This window comes from Caretta caretta, chromosome 15, assembly GCF_965140235.1.
Source record: "Caretta caretta isolate rCarCar2 chromosome 15, rCarCar1.hap1, whole genome shotgun sequence".
Lineage (NCBI taxonomy): Eukaryota > Metazoa > Chordata > Testudines > Cheloniidae > Caretta > Caretta caretta.
The window spans coordinates 17042155-17056839 of record NC_134220.1 but is presented as its reverse complement, the minus strand read 5'-3'; the positions used below and the strand labels follow the sequence as shown (position 1 = coordinate 17056839).

Sequence of the window (14685 nt, the reverse complement as noted above, 5' to 3'; positions counted from 1 at the left end):
CATGAAAATCTCTTGAGACAGAAGTTTTAAAAGAAAGATCAAAGGAATTAAATAATAATTCTATATAAGGTGAGCATTTTTTTTAAACAGGGAAGCCTTGGGGTAATTACTTTTAATTTAAAATCAAATCAATGGATGGAAATGAAGTCTTTTCAAAGAGCAATTAGAGTTTGCATCTTAGAGTGAATGCTATTTAATAGAGTAATTAACATGTGCTTTTTATTCTTAACCTCTGACCTGTGCCCTCCTGCCCCTTTACCTAACCCTTTCCATTTGCCCTGGTCAGTTAACAGGCAGGAACATTTGAGAACAATCATGGATGATTATGATATCAGGTCTGCTGCCAGCATTTTGGCATCTGTTAAAGAGCAAGAGGCTCGTTTCGAGCGGCTCACCCGTGCACTTGAAGAAGAGCGACGCAATGTCTCCTTGCAGCTTGAACGTGCTAATCAGCCCTCAGAACGAATGAGCATGTGCAACATTGGCAATGGTCAGCCACTGGCAACTGCGTGGCAGCAACTTGTCCTGCAGGTAACAGCCTGCTTCTCTTACCAGTCACTAGAATTCACACCTCCCAGAATATCCCATTCCAGAAAGTAAAGAGCCTCTCCCAATTTATTTGTCATCAGCATTTCATTCCATAGTGTGTATTACGAAACAGAAAAACACTGAACTCAGCATATTTGTTTGACTAATTGAGGTAGCATGGATTACAGCACCTCGGATAAAATGTTACTCTCATCTCTTTTTACCCCTAAGGATGCTTCCTAAAAATGATAGCTCTCTGATAATTAAACCCCAATAAAGACCTTCACACCGGCTCTTATAGCTATGTGCTTGCTACATGTGATGCTATCACTATGCTTTTAAAAGCAGGGCCAAACCGTGATGTCATTATCAAGTAAAGTTTTCTTTTGAAGTCAACTGGAGTTGGTTAGAACAGGGACTGGGTGAAAATGGTGGATTTCCTCTGTTAAGGACTGCAAGCCTACTCCTTGAGTAAGGACTTCAGGATTTGGCACATCGTGTTTATTCAAATGAAGGACTTTGTTCTAAAGTTACAAGCTCTGATCTGTATGTTTGTCTGTTCATAAATCCCAGCCATAGTTTTGCCTCCCGCTTGCTCCTTAACTCTTTTAATGTGAAGTGACAAACTGGTTGTATTTCCAACTGATTCTTTAAACTAGCAAATGATTTGGAAGCCTGTGGCAAATAATGCAGCAGAAACAGTAGTATTGGGAAGGCTGTGGTCCATAATGAAACCCTGATCTGCTAGGGACTTTAGAGCTTGCTTCAATCATACCAGACTCTTGCATTGATCGGTACATGGGTAGGGTTCATGTGATGTCAAAACAGCTTTATGCTAATACATTTTTGGTGGGCAGTATTTCATAGAAGCTGTCCAAGTCAGAGAGTTCTTTCTGGGTGTTCAGTAGCTTACAAATTCAGTGGGTAGATACAGAGGAATTTATTTTGTGAAAGACGGCTGTACAAAACATGGCTGCCATGTTACTCCCTCTAGTCACTGTTTGTTTATCCTTAGCATCTGTTTTCAATTAGGACATTCAGTCACAAAGAATTGGCCTTTACTGCTTGGGCTAAAGGAGTAACTCCATTAGCTGTTAGCAGTTGTAAGTTGTTATCCTGATGATTAGCCACTAGAGGGGGATGCTGCATACATTTTAGAAGAATGGTACACCTGCACCTTTGCTTTTTCTGAGTGACTTTGTGAAAGGTGCCAGATCAGGTACAGTATGAGCTTTCCTGCATGGCTATGCTTTAAAGCCCAATCAACTCCTATTAAAATCAATAGAAGGATTGATGTAACCAGGCCCTAAGTTATCCTTCTTCCGAAAGGGACCACCTGTATAAGTAAAAACCAGAGTTCAGTCTACATGTGTGTTCAGTCCTTGGCCTCTCTGGGGGCTAGACATGAAATGCTTCATTTGTAAATCATTAGTGTTCAGCTTTACATTCACTGTGCGTTTCATCATGAAGGGTACACCCAGCACTTTACAGGCTATATGCTACAGTATATAGGGATCTGTCACTAACCACTGAAAGGCAGCCATTTTTGAATGGCTGTAGATCATTGGTGGGTGACAGATCTCTGTGTAGTAAACAATCTCAAAAAAGATCTATTAGAACTGGTAAAGGTACAGAGAAGGGCAACAAAAATTATTAAGAATATGGAACAGCTTCCATATGAGAAGAGATTAAAAAGACTGGGATTATTCACTATGAAAAAGAGACAACTAAGGGGGGGATGTGATAGTCTATAAAATCATGAATGGTGTGGAGAAAGTGAATAAGGAAGTATTACTTATCCCTTCTCATAACATAAGAACCAGGGGTCACCCAAAGAAACTAATAGGCAGGAGGTTTAAAATAATCATAAGGAAGTACTTCTTCTCACAATGCAGAGTTAACCTGTGGAACTCAATGCCAGGGGACGTAGTGAAAACCAAAAGTATAACTGGGTTCAAAACAGAATTAGATAAATTCATGGAGAATAGGTCCATCAATGACTATTAGCCAAAATGATCAGGGACACCACCCCATGCTTTGGGTGTCCCTAAACCTCTGCCAGAAGCTGGGACTGGACGACAGAGGACTGATCAATTACTCTGTTCAGTTCATTCCCTCTGAAGCATCTGGCACTGGCTGCTGTTGGAAGACAGAATACTGGGCTGGCTGGACCATTGGACTGACCTAGTATGGCCATTCTGGCTTTCAAAAACGTAACCTTGTAGCTAATATTAGAGTTTTTCCATTTGAATCTACAAAGGGAATTATATACCAAATCTAATTATCCCATCTGGAATTTGGGCAAGAAATGAGGATTAACAACCCGTTCTTTTGGAAAGTGCCATATAATCTGTAATGACCCCTGTGACCAGGGCTTCTGTTTTACATCTTGTCTGACAGTTGGGGTGGACACTGGCCAAGAGACTTACTCAGTGAAGTATTTGTAGAGAAAGCTTTGCTGTATGCCTGCAGCAGCATCACTGCTTGCCCTTGTAATAATGCACTCCCGAGCTTCTCCCAGACGTCATTCTTAGCTTCATTTTTGTTCTTTTGTTTTATTTTAAACAAAAAATGCTTTAGAAAAGGGAAGAGGACAGAAGCAAAGTGTGAGAATTGTAATAGTTTCCTGAAGTCCTTTAAAAACAAAATCAAGGACTTATGCAAATGTTGTTTCTAATTCATTCTAGATACCTTGTCAGCTGTACTCCTTTTTTTATTTTTACACCAACCTTAAGCTGTTCGTTATCTCAACAGCATATTCTTGTTCTAGGCTGCAAGCAGCTCAGCTAGCCATTTCACTAAATGGAAAGAAAAATAATCTTATGTCATTCTGTCTGTTCAGCGTGAGCTTGGAGTGCACAAACAGCACAAGCAAATTGTACTCCATTTGTCTACGTTTGCTGCATATGCTTCAGGCATTATTTAGCAGTGTACATCATCTCTTAACCGCCACCAGGAAATGTCAGATGGGCAAATAATGTCAGAGATGCACTCTAATTGCAAAAAGATTTTTACTTAAGTGTAGCTATTTAAATGGGGGAAAACATGGAGGGGGGGGGTTGCTGAAGGCTTTTAAAAATATTTGTTTTGATGTCCAGGAAAGTCATTTCACCACCTCTCCCACTATAAATACTGAAGAAAAGGTTTGTTCACATGTTAATTGGAAAGGTCTGGAATGATGCTTGAAGTCTTTTTGTCCACAGAACCAAATGCTATGATGTACCATGAAGGGGAAGATCTGCTTAAATATTGTTACCACGCTATGACCCCCCTGAGAGCTGATAAACAGTTGTAACTCCCATTGACTTCAGTGAATTTTGCCTGAGGAAAAACTGGGGGAGCTCAGTTGTACTTGGCTTGCACAGTCCTTTGTTGGAGGCAGCACGCCTGCCAAAGTTCCTGGGTGTGCAGGGGCTGGGTGCTTGCCTCTTGTACTTTCCTTGGTCGGGGGATGATTAACTAACTCCATGTGGGCAGCCAGCTCTGCTGGCAAGTGTGATTCCTGGAGAGAGGAGTAACAAGTTCTATGTGGTTAATGCGGCTAAACAAACCTGGGTAAATGCATTTTATACCATGTGTCTCTTCCAAGTTGTCTCCAAAGGAAGCTTCATGTAGAGGGCATTGCAGTAATCCATTCTAGAAATCCAGAAAGCCATGGATCACAGTGGCAGGGGCTACAATCATAAGAGGAAGCTGTAACTGCCTCCCTAGATGCTGTTGGAAAAAGGGCCCTCTAGAACACCTAGACCACCTTAGATGCAAAGAGAGTCAAAACAAGAGCACACTGGCAGATCATGAGTACTCTGGTCTATCTTGCCACTCAGACAAGCTTGCCCCTGTGATAGATGGTCCCTTACACCACAAATCACAACAATATTCAGGTTGCTCCCATTCCCAAAGGACCGGTCACTTACCCAGGTCAGTTGCATCTCAGATCTCAAGCCAAAAACAAGGCTTGAGCCAATCCTATAATAAACTAACTAAAGGTTTATTAACTATGGAAAAGAAATAAAGAGTTATTTACATGTTTAAAGCAGGTTAACATACTCACACAAATGACAGGTTTCAGAGTAACAGCCGTGTTAGTCTGTATTCGCAAAAAGAAAAGGGGGACTTGTGGCACCTGAGAGACTAACAAATTTATTTGAGCGTAAGCTTTCATGAGCTACAGCTCACTTCAGCGGATGCATTAGCTCATGAAAGCTTATGCTCAGATAAATTTGTTAGTCTCTAAGGTGCCACAAGTCCTCCATTTCACACAAATGAGTTGTAGTGTTAGGTTTCAAAAGATGATAGAAGCTGCTACGATATGCAAGCTCTATATGTTCTTTAGGGCTAACCAAAGCTAAATGGTTGGGGATCCCTTGCTTTTACTTAGAAATCTTTGCCCCTCAGAGTTCAAGCATCATAGAGATAACAGTTTCTTATGGACTTTTATTCCATTCCCCCAGAGCTCAAGATAATGGGACAAGGGTTTGTGCACACAAAGTCTTTTGTCCACTGATGTTATACATGGCTTGTCTGGTGTCTGTGGGCATTCTTTTGTTGGGAAGGAGATGACACTTCTTGTGGTAAACTAATCATAGGACTGGAAGGGACCTCAAGAGGTCATCTAGTCCAGTCCCCTGCACTCAGGGCAGGACTAAGTATTATCTAGATCAGAGGTGGGCAAACTATGGGCTTGTGGGCTGCGTCTGGCCCGTAAGGCCTTTCAATCCAGCCCTCGAGCTCCCACCAGGGAGCAGGGTCAGGGGCTTGCCCCATTCCGGGACTCTAGAGCCTGCACCCCCAGAGCCCGCACCCCCACCCCAGAGCCCACACCCCCAGCCAAAGCCTTCACCCCCTCCTGTACCCCAATTTTGTGAGCATTCATGGCCCACCATACAATTTTTATACCCAGATGTGGCCTTCAGGCCAAAAAGTTTGCCCACCCCTGATCTAGACCATCCCTATAATATTTAAGACTTGTTAATGCTTCACCCCCCGACTGGGGAGTTTATAGTATCAGAGCAAAAACTTTCACAGTCTCAGAGAAAACACTTAAATATTACCTTTTAATCTGGGATACAGATTTTGTAAGTGAAATTAATTCATGCAGCAACTTACAAGCATTTCATAGAGTAACACATTTTTATAAATCAAATGCCTATTTTAACAATACTAACACACAGTAACCCAGACTGGTTTCCAGCTATGCATTTGTCAGTGTTCAGTCAGGCTTAGGGGCCTTGCATGAGCGTCACCTGGCCTGCCAGTATCACAGCCACCCTTAAAAATGGCATAGGAAGCCTTTCCTGCCCTACAACACGGTAATAGTGTAAAGTTTAAGTGCATATTCATCTTACAGTGTTCATTCTGTTAATAGAAATTCTTGCTAAAACCCATACCACCTCTAGCTCCATTCAGGTCAGTGTATTCTTCTGTAGCTTTGGGCACTAGAAGCTATGTGACTGGCCCTGGCTATATGTTACCAAAACTGAAATCCAGTTGCCCTCAAATGAGCAGAGCCAGCTGTCCAGGCATTCTTGTTTGCTTCCCTACATGTTGCTGTAGAAGACAAGACTGGAAAAAGATGACTCTGTAGTTTGATGTCCCAAGGTGTCAGGGTACTGGCAGCACAGATGAATTTGGACATTTTATCCTTTTACCGGTGCAGACATAGCACAATAACCTTTTAAGTATGGTATTTATGAATAGAGCGTATCTTGTTTCTTTCACAAATGTTTAAAGACTCCAGTGATGATGTGATTTTTTTCTAAGCTTGATAAACCTTAAAACCCTTCATGTGTGAGGGATTTTATTTAATCTGCCTGCTTCTATTTCACTTTGTTTCAAATCAAACTTCAACTTAGTTCCTACTGTGAGCAGTGGAACGATAGAGAAAAGATATGAAAGTGAACATGTGTAGGGTCTTTACTATAGCACCCTGAACTGCAAAGAGGAGCAATATTGTCATTGGATCGCGGCTAACCATTCCGAGCACATAATATTTTAATATTAAAGAACATTCTTTTTAATAAAAACAGCTCACAGACATGAAACTTATAACAATAAAAGGCCAGATCCTTAGCTGGTATACATTGGCATTAACTTCAATCAAGCTAGGGCAATTCACATCAACTGGAGATCTGACCAAAAATATTCACATTCAAAGGCTCCTGCCCCTATCAATACACTGACAACTTCCATTCATGTTAATGCTTCATAAAAAAAAAAAAATACAGCACCGTTTTCTCAGTCAGGCTAGCTTATCCCAATGACTACAACACAACAATACTTTGATCTCTCCAGTCTTCTTTCCAGTGATCTTGCAGTGCTTTACAAGGATTTGAAAGTGTTTTCCCGCTCATGCAAGGTAGGCAAGTATCCGTGTTTTACGGAGTGGAAAACTGAGACACAAAAACTAATTGACTTGCCCAAGGTTTTACAGAGACTCTGTGGAATAATGTGCAGTAGATCCCAGATCTTTTTAACTCTGTGTCCTGTGCCTTGCCCACAGGACTGTCCCTCCTGCACGTTGAATTGAGACCATTAAAATGGAGTCTGAAAAGACTTAAAATTGACAAAATAACCTACTGAATTAAACTGTTCATTGTATTTCATGGCTTTGACCTTGATTTCTCATTCTTTTAACCTTTATTTCGTGAATGCTCTACAAATAGAGCTTAGAATTTTCTTTAACAGTTGGCTAGGGCACTGGCAGGTAGCTTATACCCAAAATGGAATGTGCAAATACAATATATAGAATTACAAAACCTGGTATTAAAAGAAATGTGGACATGAATTTACTGTGAGGCACATTGTGTCTTAGAATGTTAATACTCTGTCACCCATTTGCATTCTTGCTGTTTAAACTGATGGTGTTATTCCTGTGAGTTCTGTAGATCTCTACTGTGCTTTATGGAATACTGTTTCATGGGAAATAATAGTTCCCACTGGGGAAGGAAAACTGGATTTAGTGTTGTGTAGAGAACACGGAATTGGCATACATTGCTAAGCAGTGAATATTGACTGAACAGTGGGTGTAGGGGAACCTGTGTGGTGATTCTATACCTATTCCTCCCAGCATGTGTTTTGTTCATGATGAGCTGTCTTAGGAGACCTAGGATTGGAAACTATAAATACAATTAGTACGTTGATTTTGTTTTCAATGGCTGTTTTCCCCAAGTGGAGTGGCAAAGTAACACAATATACAAACATGGGTTTTTCACATTTTGATCAAATAACCTTAAACTATTGTCTGGCTCAGTGTTAGTCCAGCAGCTCCACAGCTTCAAAGATTTATTTCATCTTGTAAACTTTTTGGGTTGTGATCACACCATGTAAAAACCCAACACGGAGGGAAAAGGTGCAAAGATGGGCAATAAGTTACATCTTCAAAGCAGTGCTCTAGGATTTGCTGTGTGGCTCTTGCTATTGATGGGAGTTAGGAAACTAATCCTTGTGTACCATTTTGAAAGTGTCCCTCTAATTTAATTAGTGTATCAGAGCAAATTGCATCCCTATCAGGATGCTATCACATTACACTTAAGTTACTACTTAATGCTCTCATCTGATTTTATTCATGTTTTTGTTCATCTAAGTGCCTGATCCTGCACTTAGGCCAATGATGAGCGTCTGTATGCCTGTCCTGTCAAATCAGCACCGCTGAGCAGTTGTGCAAATGCATTAGTACCATTGCATGCCCATACATCTGAGGGTAGGACTGAGTCTCTTGTTTGTACCTTTTGTTATACAACACAGAGTAATTTGCTCTCTTAAACGTCGCTAACTGAATGAAGCATTTATCTGGAGCATGGTTTGTGATTATCCTATTTGTGAAGGGTTATTACAGATTCACTAAGGCCAGGTGCCATACAGATTTTACTATTTCACGTAGGGTTCTATGAATGGGTTGACTCATTGCCAGGCATGACATAGCAGCTCTGTCTCTGCTGAGGGTCTCCAACCCATGGCCTCTCCACCTCTGCAGTGGCCTGCAGAGGCACTGACTTTCCAATTTCCGGGGGGTGCTTAACCCCTGCTGTGCCCCACACCCCACCTTCATTCCACCTCTTCCCTCAAGCCCCCACCCCAACACTGCTTCTTCCCACCCCTGCCCCAACTCTTCTGCCCCCTCCCTCCACCTCTTCCTTCCCCCACAGTGCCTCCTGCACTCCTGAACAGGTGATCACCCGGCGGACAGGAGGTGCTGGGGGGGAAGGAGCTGATCGATGGGGCCTGCTGGCAGGTGGGAGCCATAGGCGGCGGGTGAACCCCCACTTTGAGGAGGCTAGCCAGCCAGCCCCGCCCCTTCTGCCCAAGGCCCTGCCTCCCCGCATGCCAAAGCCCCGCAACCCACCCCCCGATAACAGGAGGAGCCATGAGGCCCCCCGCGACCAGAGGAGCCCTGGCTTGCCCACCCTGGGCCAGCCCCCACAGTGCCGGGCTGCGTGCCACTCCAGGCGGCTCCCCACCTGAGGCCGAGCTGGCCCCCACCTGAATGCCGGACACTAGAGCCAGCACCCCTCCCGCCCCACAGCCAGTGGCCCCAATGCCCAGTGAAGCCACCTCACTCCCCTGCCAGACCCCTGTGCCTGCTGCTTGCTTGCAACATCCCTCCTCACTCCCCCGCCCCAAGGAGAAGCGATGTGCTGATCAGCATCAAGACCTGCGGGGGGGGAGGGGCAGGGGGGATGTAGTGCAGGTAGGCAGGTGATGGCAGCCGGAGCCGGTGGTGGGTGGGAGGGCCTCAGGGAAGGGGGCAGGGCCACCGTGGCCCTCTGGTGGCTGTGCCAGGGAAAGCTCCTATTATAGCTGTCCGTGGTGGGAGCTGATTGCCAGGGCTGCGCGGGGGGGAAGGGGCGGCAAGCACCCACTATTTTTTTCCATGAGTCCTTCAGCCCCAGAGCACCCACAGAGTTGGCGCCTGTGATGGCCTGCCTCTTCCTGTACTTGGTCCTCCAGCCAAGATCACTTCAAAAGTCTCTTCACTTCTGGGGTAGTCCATAAACAAAAAAGGAAGGGGAATTAATGCAAAGAAACTGAATTAATAAGAGAGAGGGGAATGACTCCCTCTCAGATGTGTCACGATCTGGCCCATCCTTCCCTCAAGGAGGGGGTTTAAGGCAGTGGTTGTCTGGGAAGCTCCTCCCTCCGGAGCAAAGGGTTGAAGGTCTGTTCTCTTCCCTCACTTGCCCACAAGCGAGCTGTTCTGCTCCCCTTTTAAACAACTCCTCCAGTCTGTGCTTGTGCCTTGCAGATGTGGTGGGGTGGAGCTAGCTAAGCCTAGAGTGGCACCTTAACCCCTTGTTCTCCAGTGTGGGGTTTGTATACCTCACAGATTCTGATTTTTTTTTTTTGACTGAAATATTTAAATTAACCTGAGTGTGGATTGGAAGCAGTTATACCAGTATAAAAGAGCCTTAGACTGGTATAACTGCATCCCCATTCTGGGAATTTTACTGCTTTAACAATTCCAAACTGGGATAGTAAAAGCAGGAGAAAAGCTATTTGTAGATCAGGCTATTTCTAAAAAAAAAGGTTCCCACCATTTCAATTGTCAGTGCTCTAGCCCGACGAGCTTTTGTTACTGCCGTTTTGATTAGACTTGCCTTTTCGCAGGTTTAACTAACATGGTACTACATAGTAGTAATACAGGTCCAGACTCTTGACACACTAGGGCTTTTGCCTTAGAACTAGTGAGAACACTTGAAATAAATTTCTCCAGCACAGGGCATGTCCACATCCTATATCATCCTTGAATCCGTATATAGTTTTAGTTCTTGCTTTGCCTTTGTTTTAACTTAACCAAGGCATTAGGGAGACATAGGGGTTTAAGGGAACATGAGGGAGGAAAGACTTGAGAGATTCCAAACTGGCTGTCTTTGTCAGGACAACTTGAAAACCCAGCTCAAAATGCCATTAATCAACCAAGTTAAGAGTAACCCCACTTCAATCTTTTTCCACTGTGCAAACGTGCATCTGGCTGCTCAAGCAAAACCAACCTGCAAAAACAAAGCTACTGAATGTTTCATGTTTAAAATTCTCATCACTTATTTTTCTGGAGCCAGCTGAAACAGAGAAATTAAAAATAAGCAAGTGTTGATTTTTTAATTTATTTTTTGATAAGGAAGTTTGCTGTCTGCTGTATTTTGTGTCGGTAATTGAGTGTCAGCATTTTTCTGTTCCATATTAATACTGCAGTGCCTTTATGGTGGAGTGGTGGAACACAAGCTCTTGCCGAAAGTGACGTTCCTTTTGAGGAAGCGAGGCCGGGGTTCAAGCAAAAGATAAGCTGAAAAGGACAGCAGAGCACACTGCAGGAATGCAAAGCTACAAGAAGAAGTTAGTGCAGATGTTTTCTGAGAAAAAAGCCACCGCTTCGATCAGTAGTGTTACACCTGTGTAACATCAAGCCCGTTGATTTTGCTGACCCAAATAGCATGTAGGGTTCTTGACAGATTCAGTAAGCTACTGGATCACGGTTTTTGCTTTTTGTTTCCAAATTACGGAGATTAATCAGTTCCTTTGATAAAGGCAACACAGCATATCTACTAAGATTCTCTGCCCTAAAGTAGAGCAGTATAGGTTTGTAGAATTTGACTGTTGAAATTTCGGGGCCAATTCTGCCGTCTTGTTATTACAGGTGATAGATGTATTAGAACTGCACATATAGTTACAGGTAGCACAGCAGTGGGAAAAAAGTATAGCCTGATCTAAACTGAGGCTTTGCTTGAGTACCTGAGGAGTCTTCTGCTCCTTCCATCCCCTCCCCATGCAGACTGCAAGCAGTCCCCTTTTCGCCTGGTGTGTCAAGTTTCGTTCTATTTAGCTACTGTCCACAGGGCCCCTTGGCTGTAGGGAAGTTTATGCTTTTCTTTCCCTGGGACTAAAATATTTGTGCTCATATTAAGGGACTGACAGTAGTGGAAAGTGACATGCATTCTTTCCTCACAGATAAGGTGAGGTGCAAACAAGATCACTGTTGGTTTCCAACTGCTCTACAGAGGTCTGCAATGCTATTTCGCTCTTTCAGTGCCAAAATTCCCACTTTAGGAGGGATCCAGGGATATTTATTCCATGCTGCTGCATTATCGCTGGTATTGAGCAGACTGTCAAATGTGATTGAATTTTCCAGTGTGGGTTTAGTCCTCGTCTAAACTCAGCTGACACTCTAAAAATGTAGGGGCTGATCCTTCAGTTGTTACTCATGAGAGGCATCTCGTTGACTTTCCAGGAAATTATCTGGATCAGATTTTGATCAGTTCTTGCATGGATGCACAGGAAAGTCACCCTCTCTGCCCCTCTACTGGGACTAGCCAGAATCCCAACAGGGTTTATAATACCTGCTTCCTCCTAAAAAGAAAAGGAGTACTTGTGGCACCTTAGAGACTAACCAATTTATTTGAGCATGAGCTTTCGTGAGCTACAGCTCACTTCATCAGATGTATACCGTGGAAACTGCCTAGGGCACCACTGCTGGTAATATCTGAAATGGGGAGAGGTCATCACAAGGCCAAAGGTGGTGCGGCAGGTGTGCTGGTGTGTACTCCCTGGGGCCCTTTGCCCCAGGGAGTACACACCAGCACACCTGAATTCCTGCTGGGGACCCCAAAGATTGCATGGGTCTTTTATAATCCTTTTTGCACTCCTGACAGTGCACGGGGCAGAATCTAGCCCCACAGGAGTGGGCTCTAAATTAATGCAAGAAGTCAGATGGTGAAAATGCATGTCCAAAAAATCAATGGGAGCATTATCATTGATTTCAGTGGGACCAGAATTGGACCCATAGGACCAGAGTGCATGACATATAAAAAGCCTGCTGTACGGAGGTTACCAGTATGAAAATTTTAAGTTCTACTGAAGTCAGCTGGAGTTGAGAGCACTTAGCACCTTGCAGGAGCAACTCATTAGGATCAAGTGCATTACCGACTGAGAATCACAGGCATCAGAGTGCGAGCATGGCCTGTATTGAGTCAACTCACTGTATGAATTTTTAATAGTAGATTACTCCTGGAGAAAGTATTTTAAACTAAAAAAGTTAGTAACTAAATTGCTGAGAGCTTGGTCCTTGTCCTTTGGGGGAAGGCGAATGATGATTTTCATTTTCGTATGACAATTTAAGTTTCCAAGCATAGTTCCTATGTGGTTAGTATTTCAAGGACATATTCTCATCACAGTAGCCAACTTTCATGTAGTAAATAAAAACCCACAATAAGCCAAAAATCAAGCTAATCCCATTTCAAAACAAGGCCAAAATAAGCCAGTCCCTAAGAACCCCAACCAACACTCTATGTGACTAGATCCCCCCCGGCGTGCAGTCAGGGTCTGTGGTGCACCCTGACTCTCTCCCCCCCGTGCCCCTGCTTGCCCCCCTTTGTCCCGGCTTGACGGGAGCTGATTAAAAAAAAAAAAAGCAAAAAGCAACAAGCTGCAACAAGCTGCAAGCCAAAAACTAGCCAAGAAGCAACTCTCAAGCCAAGGAAGCCAAAAACAAGCCCAATTTCTGCATTTTTTTTAAGCGGGTTTGGCATGACTGATTCTCATCTTAATTCATTGCATTTTAATCATACAGGTTCTATTAATAGTTGAAAATAGGCATCTTTTGTTAGACTCCCTTGCTATTGTGAAATACCTTGCTGTTCTCCATAGTCACCAGAACCTATCTCACTAATCCATTGTCATTCAATTGTTTCCGCCTACATAGGCAGCCATTAAATTCTAACAACTCACTGTTGTCCCACATCTGGCAGAGACACAATACAACCCTGTTAATCAGTGGTGGATTCCACATTTATAAAGAGGCATTCAGCGATACAACAATCTGTATAGTAACAACTTCATAATATAAGCCAGAATACATAAATTGTATAGCCAGTTTTCTCAAATCTTCACGTCTCCCATTGGGTTCACTTTTGCTGTCTTGAAAGCGCAAAAAGTACCTATATTGTGAAAGGAGTTTGTAAATGAAATTGGGGGTTACAATCGACATAGCTGAATTACTGAATCTGTTGCTAGCCTGGGTCATCTTACTAAAAGTGACGTCATGCTTATGGTTAGATTCTGCTCTTAGGCCAGGTCTACACTACAGACCTGTATCAGTATAACTATATCACTTGGGATGTGAAAAATCGACACACCTGAGTGACATCGTTATACTGACCTAACCCCCCCCGGGTCAGCAGAGTTATGTTGACAGGTGAGCTACCGTGTCTCAGAGAGGTGGATTAACTATGCAGATGGGAGAAGCTCTCCTGTCAGTGTAATAGTATCTTCTCTATGTGAAGACAAGCCCTTAGTTTCACTGTTGCAAGTCTGGAATAATTCACTGAAGTCAGGGGACATACACTGGTGTAAATCAGAACAGAATGCCCAAAGATGGCCAGGCCCGCTGACAGCAATTCCGGGCCTCCAGGGCAGAACAGTCAGTGGGCCTCCTAGAAAGGTCCTCCTGACATTTGGGCGGTGCTTTGCCTGCACTGGCTGGTGCCCAGCGAGCTGCTGCTGGCTGTGTCGCTGGTGCCCAGTGAGCTGCCGGCTGTGCTGCTGGGTGTGCTCTTCCGGCACGACCAGGGCTTCCACACGCCCGCCGAGCTGCCTTCGCCACCGCAGGCACCACCCCGCTCGCGCCTAAGAGCCCTGCGGCCCGCCCAGGCCCTTGGGCAATTGCCCTCTTTGCCTGAAGATGGCCATCAGCAGCCTGAGGCTGAATACCAAGTGTAATTACAGCCTTTATTTTAAAATAAATAGCATAGTTTATTCATGGTAAAAAGCTTCTGTCCTTTTTAAACTGCCAAATTATTGGGCTGAACAAAATATTCTTTTAACTATAGCTGTGGTGACGGAAAGTGATACGTAATGCTGCCTAAGTGCTTTTTAGGAACAGGACTTAAAATGAAGATGTATCTTTAGCCAAAGACATAGTTGTGTTTTTAGGCCAATACAGTTAAAGGTGGCACTTGAATTTCCATTAACTGTTCCCTTCCTTTGCCAGTCTGTTTTCATGGGTGAGTATCTCAAGTGCAGGAAATTTGCCCAGGACTAAAACTTAGCACACAAGGCCTTTACCCAGGAAACCTTAACCCTCTTTTCAAAAGATTCTTTTAAAAAGAAAATGTAGAATTGTTTCAGATGGTTCTTTTTTTTTCTTTGCCATTACGATTCAAAAACAGGTTT

General features: G+C 43.7%; 1 protein-coding gene across 17 annotated transcripts in view; it reads left to right on the top strand.

The window, feature by feature from the left end:
- The window catches only part of ARVCF (ARVCF delta catenin family member), a 446960-nt gene that overhangs the window by 207140 nt on the left and 225135 nt on the right, over positions 1–14685 (top strand). For 10 of the 17 annotated variants that reach the window (XM_048822053.2, XM_048822054.2, XM_048822055.2 and 7 more), the window contains one exon: positions 287–531. The exons of 6 other annotated variants lie outside the window; for them this stretch is intronic. In XM_048822053.2, coding sequence (XP_048678010.2) covers positions 316–531 — 216 coding nt within the window. In that variant the 5' untranslated portion in view covers positions 287–315. Of the gene's footprint in view, positions 1–286; positions 532–14685 lie in introns of those variants that run through there. One more of the 17 variants, XM_048822069.2, reaches the window with a different exon arrangement.